Source organism: Gavialis gangeticus, unplaced genomic scaffold (genome assembly GCF_001723915.1).
Source record: "Gavialis gangeticus isolate Ggan-Ray unplaced genomic scaffold, GavGan_comp1, whole genome shotgun sequence".
NCBI lineage: Eukaryota > Metazoa > Chordata > Crocodylia > Gavialidae > Gavialis > Gavialis gangeticus.
The window spans coordinates 10,354,489-10,362,391 of record NW_017729025.1 but is presented as its reverse complement, the minus strand read 5'-3'; the positions used below and the strand labels follow the sequence as shown (position 1 = coordinate 10,362,391).

At 52.1% G+C, this 7,903-nt stretch overlaps 1 protein-coding gene across 1 annotated transcript in view; it reads right to left on the bottom strand.

The window, feature by feature from the left end:
- Positions 1–2,394: 2,394 nt before the first annotated feature.
- The window catches only part of DHRS7 (dehydrogenase/reductase 7), a 38,864-nt gene continuing 33,355 nt past the window's right edge, over positions 2,395–7,903 (bottom strand). The window contains exons 4-6 of the mRNA XM_019518381.1: positions 5,531–5,653; positions 3,113–3,328; positions 2,395–2,612 (exon numbers count right to left, since the gene is read on the bottom strand). Of these exons, the coding sequence (XP_019373926.1) occupies positions 2,574–2,612; positions 3,113–3,328; positions 5,531–5,653 (378 nt within the window). The 3' untranslated portion in view covers positions 2,395–2,573. The remainder of the gene's footprint in view (positions 2,613–3,112; positions 3,329–5,530; positions 5,654–7,903) is intronic.

Genomic DNA, 7,903 nt, shown 5'->3' with positions numbered 1-7,903 from the left:
GGGGGGGGGGTCCTGATCTGCCTGCTGGATCACAGGAGACTGCTCCTGCCCCCTGGGACAATGATGGGCACAGCCTGCACCCAGTGCCAGGAAGATTGGTGCTGTCACTGGCCTCAGCCGGCAGCAGCAGTCTCTTGTCATCTGGCAGGCAGATCGGGGCCTGCCCGCATGGCTGTGGGGGCTGTGCCGGACTGCTCCAGGGAGTGCAGGCCCCCCGATCTGTGTGCTGGATCACAGGAGGCTGTGGGGGGGAGGGCGGCAAACCGGGGCAACTGCCCTGGGGCCTATGCTTTGTGGGGCCTGCCAGAGCTGGGCAGAGCAGCTGTGGTGACTGCGCCGCCACCAGCTTTAGTGTCTGGCCACTCTCCACCCCCACTGCTGGCACTGCCACCAACAGCAGCAGCAGCTGCTCCGTATCCAGGGCATGTAGGATTGCTGCTGGGTCTGGTCCCTGCGCCAGAGCCAACCCAAGGAGGGTGCGGGGCCCATGGCAAATCAGCTCGTGGGGACCTCCCCTCACCCTGATCCCATGTGCCCTGGATGTGAAGCCACCGCCAACGTGCCGCTACAGAGTCACCACAGCTACTGCGCCCAGCACCGCAGGGCCCAGGGCAATCGCCCTGATTTGTACCCCCCGATGGCCCTGGCTACCACTGGCCCCAGCCGGCAGCACCAGCCTCCTGTCATCTGGCAGGCAGATCAGGGGCTTGCCTGCACCCCAGGAGGGCTGTGGGGGCTGTGCCGGACTCCTCCTGGGGGTGTGGACCTCCCACCTGCCAGCTGGGGCCAGCAGCAGCACCAGTGTTCCCCATGTGGCCTGCGCCCAGTGCCAGTCCCAGGCGGCAGTACCAGTCTTCTGTGATCAAACAGGCAGATCAGGGGCCCGCACTGTCGGGAGCAGTCTGGCACAGCCCCCGCAGCTGTCCTGGGGGTGCAGGCAAGCCCCCCAATCTGCCTGCTCCATGTCAGGAGGCTGGTGCTGCCACTTGGGACCAGTGCTGAAGCCAAGCAAGCCTGGCGTTGAAACTTTAAACTTTCGAAACGTTTTAAGTGCCCTTCTTTTGTTTTAAAGACTTTTGTTTAGTTTCAATTTCACTGTTTCGAGCTTGAAATGCATTGAAACAGCTTCAAAATGAAACACTGCGCAAATTTTGCACAGCCCCAGTGCTTAGGACTGTGATTCAGTCACTACTTTGGCAGGTGACATTCCCCTTCCTAACAGCGTCATACCACTAAGGAGGGAGGATGGCCCTGTGAGTGATAGATTGCTAACTGGGACACCTTGGCTTTAACCCTGGTTCTGCACAGGTGCCAAGACCGCTTTTCCAGGCACACAGCCCAACTACTTCTATACTGGATGCTTCTGGCGCTCGCCCTGCAGACTTTCATGGACATTCATCTCTGATTTCAGGGGAACTTTTTGCAGTGGAAATACTTTGAGTGTCTAATTCCCCTGAAATCAAAGTTAAGCTCTTTTATGTTACAGGAGTGTAGCTGTGGTGCTCATACTAGAGACGGGAGATCGCTGCCCCAGCGCTCCAGGTTTATAACAGCATTTCCCTTCCATCTTGTGAAGGAAAACAGCTTCAGCAGGTGGAGTTTAAGTCACACATCTTCCTCCAGATTTGGTTGCAAGCTAGGGGTTAGTGAAAGGGCCTGGAAACTGGGAAACATGGGTTGGAGTTCCCACAAAGCGAAATGAACCAGATGTCCCAGCTCAGTAATGGGAGCAGTGGTCCAGGATCTATTTACTAAGAGGAGAATGGCAGCAGGCCTATCTCCTGCTGCCCAAGAAAGGGCTTGAGCAGATCCCTAGAAGTTAGATACCACAATACCATCTTGTGACACACCCGTCCCCTTGTGGACTTAAAATGCACCCACAAAGACCAGCCTCTCCACAGCAGCTTCAGTGACACTTGTAGAGGTGAAACTAGCCTAGAAAGAGGAACAATGCCCACAACCAGCACAGACCTTTCCCTTCTCTCCTGAGCAAATCAGCCCGTGTGAAGCCATCGTACATCACCGGGGACTTGAAACTTTACACACAGGACACTAAGTCTGTGGTCCCTAGCTTGAGGTAGCTAGCTCTTGTAGCATGGAAGATGTCATATAATACCGTGCTGGTCTGTGGGCTGAATCTTGTGTGCTAGGTTGGTCTGTGGTCCTGCTCTGGTAATTAATGCCCTGGGTCCCCCACTGCCAAATTTCCAGAGTCATGGGGAGCCCCACAGGCCGATGACATAGCTCTAGGGGCTGCATTTGATCCATGGGGGCCGTATCTTGGTCACCCCTGATCAAAACAGGAAATTCATGACAGCTGGGAGATAAAGCCTCCTGACCTGTTATTGCTGTGGTAAGCCCATGGAAGGACTGTATAGAAGGCTATAGCAAAAAGTGTTTAGAAACATGTTTTTATTTAAGTATATGTGCTTAGAGTTGTATTTATTACTTTTGTCAAGGTACATGATGACAAAAGTGCTATGGATTGAAAAAGCAAGGCCACCACTTGAAGTGTTACAAGAGAAAAGATGCCCTCAGCCCCAGCTCCAAGTAGACATTGAGCAGGTCCTTCTTCAAGCTGCCTTCTTTTGATAATAAGAGGCATCAGCATCCTGCAATGAGAACATAGCACTTCCATTTAGATATTCTCCACTTCCTGATTTTTTTCTGCACTTTGGAAAACTTTTGCCCAAAAGACTCGTGTTTCACTTGAAATGGCCTGTGATCAGACCATTCCTGTGCACATGGGCAGGAAGGGTGGTATGAAGGTTGCAAAGACTGCCTCAGACTTTCCCTTGTGACTCTGGAGTGCCTAACTCCTGTTCTCTTAACAGGTTCCTGTACCTAGGACAGCGTCACTGTAAATTAATTCTGAGAGAAGCACAACACTTGCCAAGCAATGTTAGTAAAACAAAAGGCTTCGCTGCATACACTGCATCCCCTGGGGGGAGGATGGAAGTATATAGAGGACCTGAGAAGTATGGGTAGTATTGCTCAATGGGCTCCTGGAACACCTTCCGGAGCTATTGTGAGAGTTGTTAGGCACAGAAACTACGGCTAGCGTTCGTGTGCAGCAAGTGTGTGCCAAGGAAGGCTGGCCGGGCTGGCTTACCACTCCGCTCTTGAAGTTCTGTATTCTTTTCTTGCCCATCTTGCCCAACAGCCACCATGCCCAGGTGGGTGCATATTGCCAGAGGTAGCAGACTGCCAGGTATGGGTTGTCGCTGATCCAGGCTTCTTTCAGGTCGTTGACGATGCTGACTAAGGTGAGCCGAGCGCACCGGTCAGTTGGCATCTTGTGGGACTGATCACCTGGCTTTTCTAGGGACTAGGAAGAAACAAAGGAGGTGAGGAGTCGCGATGAATTTTTGCCTGGAAAAAAACCATTACTGCTGCTGGCGAGTTTCCAATGTGCATGAAAGCAACCCAGTAAGAACACGGATTAGACAGTATTTCCTTGCTCCCTTGTTTGTCCCACATCCCAAAGTGGCTGTTCTACCTTGTTCATCTGCATGGATCACAGCTTATTGCATCTTTTTCTGAGTGTAATAAAGTAGCAATACACAGAGCCTGGTGCTTCGCTCCACGACTGTAGGGGCAGCAAACTAAAACTCTTTGGAGGAGCTTTAGTTTGCTGCCTCCCAAGTTATTTCAGGCGCATTACGCTGCGGAATTTCCTACAGTGGCTGGAATTAATGCGCGATATGCCACTAAGGCGTGCAAACACTGGCACCATTAAAACGGTGCAAAAGCATTTAGCCTGCTTCAAAGTGTCGTGCACGCAAGCCCTAGCGCGTCTCCTGGAAAGTAGTGTGTGCAGAGGACAATCCTTTGTTTTAGTTTTTGTGTACTGGCTTTCTGGGATTTTGGTCAAATGATGCTTGCCATGTAACCTGGGCCCTAGTCCTGGGGCAGCTCCAGCCGAAATGCCAGGTGTCTGTTGTAAGAAGTTATATTTTTCCTCCAAAGCCTGCCGTGACTGGAGCTGCTCCCTAAAAGCTACTTTATCCCTGCGACCACTGCACCTAACATAGCTCTAGCACAGTAGACTTGAGCACAGGTCAGCAATATACACCCTGTGGGCCAGATCCAGCCAACAGCGCCACTATATCCAGTCCACAGAGCTGAACTACACACCCATGCCAAGGCGAGCTGCATGAGTGCTGGACAGCTTCCAGCTGTGTCCTTACTGCCACTGCTGCTCCCCCTTGCCTCCCAGCCTCCCCTCACTGTGGCATGGGTGCAACTTGTAAGCTGCTGTAGATGCTGTTTTTCATGGCTGGGGTGGACAGGTTTGAGTGCGTTTCATCAGAACTATTTCATTTGCCTTCCAAAGAGAAACTCCACAACAGGCCTCAACTTCAGAACAAAAGCACTGCCTAACATGTCGGAGTCCCAAATCTGACCTGCTTCACCACAGTTCATAATCTGCTATAAACCCGACACCCTCTTCCAGATCCGGAGCGCATTCATTTAAGTCTGCTAACCCCAAAGCTAAGTGTGCCTGAGGCAGGATACCCAACACCAGGTTTTGCTTAAGTGCAGGCTCCCGAGACTCTGCTCTTCGAAGCCTCGAGTGAAAAGCATCACGGGGCAGGCCGCTTCTCCCGGGCAGATCCCACCCCCAGCAGCAAGACCTTTTGCCATCAAGGAGCCAGGTTTTCAAGTGAAGTGAAAATACCAGTCAGTAGAGTTTTGCTTTTTATGGGGTTTCAATTATGCCAAGAGCTTTAAAAACAAGGCTGTTTTATTTCTTATGAAAATACGAAGAGGAGAGAATCTGCCCAGCATGGACTCAGCCTAGGTGGGGGTAGTCAGTGGACACACTGACAACATGTTCAACACCCACTGCTGGTTTTTGCTAGTTTTTACTATGAGCACTTTTGAAATGGAAGGAGGCTTTCTCCCTCCCCTTCGGCCTCCAACAGGAAATAAGATGCCCGTCTCGGCCCTGTTGAATCTAGCAGCGATGCCAACAATTGCACCACAGTCAACTGCACAGGGAACATCTGTGAGTGGAACAAACAGTTGCCTACGTATTCAGTGTTGCAAAACTGGGGGAGAACGCCATGCCCTTCCCCCACAGCTGCAAAGGGCAGCTGGGCAGAAGAACAGGTCTTTCTGCCATACAAAGCGAGTGGTGTAGAGAGGTTTGACACCACATGTATCCCACCCTGTCCAAAAGGTTCGTGGTACCAGATCCCAAGCGGCCCCGTACAGAGAGGTGCACACCAGCCAACGCAGCTGAGGCACTTCAACACCCTTCCAGATGCAGGGGGAGGCAAGGCACAGAGCTCTCAAGTACTGAGCTCAGGAAGGGCATGGGTTCCTAAGAAGTTAGGCGGCCAGTCTCAGTTCACCCTCTAGCTGGCTGTACTAATCAGACAGATTTTGCAGCTGGCAATTTCAAGTTTGCTGGCAGAGACGGGCTGGCAGGGTCTGAACCAGAAGCATCGATTCAGGATTCCCTGGGCCTAAGGCTCAGCATTTCCTGTAGCCCAGTCTCAGGGGAGCCACGTCTGCGCCTTACCTTTGAGAGCTCTTCAGTAAAGACGTTATCTATGATCTTTGACTGGACAGGGCCCGGGCAGATGGTGGTAATGACAATTCCTGGGTACTCCCCAAGCTCCGGCCGAAGAGAGTTGAAGAAACCCTAGAAGAAAGGAAGTGGAAACCTTGTTATTTCCCTGTGCCTTGTCTGCCCCAGCTACAGAGTGAAGATAACACTTATGCAGCTCCCTAGAGTGAACTGATTAAACCCAAGAGGCGTCACTAATGAAGCCTGGAGCTCTAGGCGTGTGCTGTGCAAGCTCCAGCTATTACATTAAATGCAATTACCGCCGCTTTCCTTCATCTTTCATGTTTAGCAACCAACCTAAAGGCTCTTCTGGGTCCAAATGTGTTTAGCTAGGATGAGATTAGCTGAAATCATGGATGCTTTTTCCCTTCCACTGTCAGCTGCACAATGCCCTTCCCTGCACCCAGGGCCCTCTGTCTGCCCATCTCCCATAGACTAAGCGCCCCAGGAGTGCGAATCTGAGTGGCATTGAGTGTCTGTAACTCCATCTGGAGTCTACTGCAGTCACAATTCACTAAGCTGTGAGCACGAGTGTCAAGAGAAAAAGGACTCCAATAGCATGGGAAGAAGCAGGCCATTGCATTGAAACACCTACCCCCTTCCTCAGCTCCCTCTCGGCATGACAAAGTAGCAAGAGCAGGTATGAGGCTTTGAAGTAAGGGGTAGCCAGCTTGTATGACAGGGAGAGTGCAAGTCTCCCAGGACGGATTTGCACAAGATGCTAGACATGCAGTCACGTGGGCAGTCCTGCCCTGGCTCCGTGTGGAGCTGAACTGGGCTGGAACTGAAACACAGCACCAAAGCAAGAGTCAAGGGAAGCCTGAACTGCAAAGACGACACGTGCTGCTTGTCCCCAAGCGCTCACACTAGATGCCTGTCTTCTGGTGCAGGGCCTGCCTGGTGAATGTGTGGGGGAAGCTGCAGTCCAGAGCGCTCCTCTGCCTGCAGGCTGCTGGTTGGGAATCCGTGAATGGGCGGTTGTGTCCAGAGGTGGCCAAACCACAGCTTATAAGTCCTGTGTGGCTCCAGTGCAGTTTAAACACACAGTAGTTTAACGAACACTTCCTCTTTCCCTTGACTGGCCTCTGTTTTATAAATTCATCAGCCCTTGGTGATGATCTCTTTTAAGAAGCCATTTAAGCAGATGCTATCATTTAGGCTGGGGCACTGTGCACAGATCATCACCTCTGGGGCAGGCACATCTTGAAAGAGTTGTGTCCTGCAGTCCTCAGCCATGTCTAGACTAGGGCTGGAAGGCTCAGGGAGGCTGACCTAGACCCTGGTGACCAGAGCATTCACGGGTGCCAGGGACTGCTAGCCCCCATGCAACTCTGGTGTAGCACAGAGGAAGCAGCCCCCTGCCACCCCCCACCATCCTGCAGGCTTACTCTTTGGTTAATGCTTCTGGTGAGACTTTGGGCCTCAACCCCCTAATTTATCCAAAGGACAAATAGCTGGACTGGTTACTTCACCGCAACATGGTTGCTTAACCACACAGGACTGTGCATGTCTCATGAAAGGTCCGCTCTGCACGGGGTTGGACGTTGATTAGATTTAAACAAGTATCTTTTTTCTTCTGTACCTTGCATAGGTTCTCCTCCGTTTGAAACGCTGCTCTTCCCACATGTGGTGATGGAGAAAAGGTAAGTTCTGACTCACACATGCCAGGTAAATATTCAAAGCCGTACTGGTGTGCTTGCAAGCCAGAAGCCTGGCAGTGAGAGCTGGTGTTTATGCCAGCTCACATCAACAGGACTGCTACGTTACAAGCATGAGGCTCGGCTCTGGCAGATGCATCTCGAACCACACAGACAAGAACCATTGGGAAGTGCCGAATGCAGTGAGTTTGCTCAGGCGTAGCCAAGGGTGGTTCTGCCCTGCAAGACCTTTATTATTGGTGGCAGCACCCATCAGGGAGAGGGCCTGCCTTGGCCCGCCAGCAGCCCTGCTCCTAGAACAGCCACGCTGGGACGTTCCATGAAGGCGCTTCTCAGTAGGCCTGTGCGAAGCGGCTAGCATTTGCTTCGGATACGGCCGATTCGGGGGACAGTGATTCGATTTGCTGACTTGAATCACTGTCCTGAATTGATCTGGCCAAATCTGATTCGGAGATTCAACTGCTACTGAATCTGCAAATCAGCCAGGCCCATCCCCCTCCGCTCTCCAGCAGCCTGGATGCCCTGAACCGAAGCCTGGTTCTCATCAACGCCCAGTACCAGAGTAAGAAGACGGCGTTCGAAGTCAGCCGCAGCACAGACCTTTCAGGTACCTGCTCCTGGCTCTCTGCCATTCGTACCGCAGCCACCACGGTGTATTTGATATAGC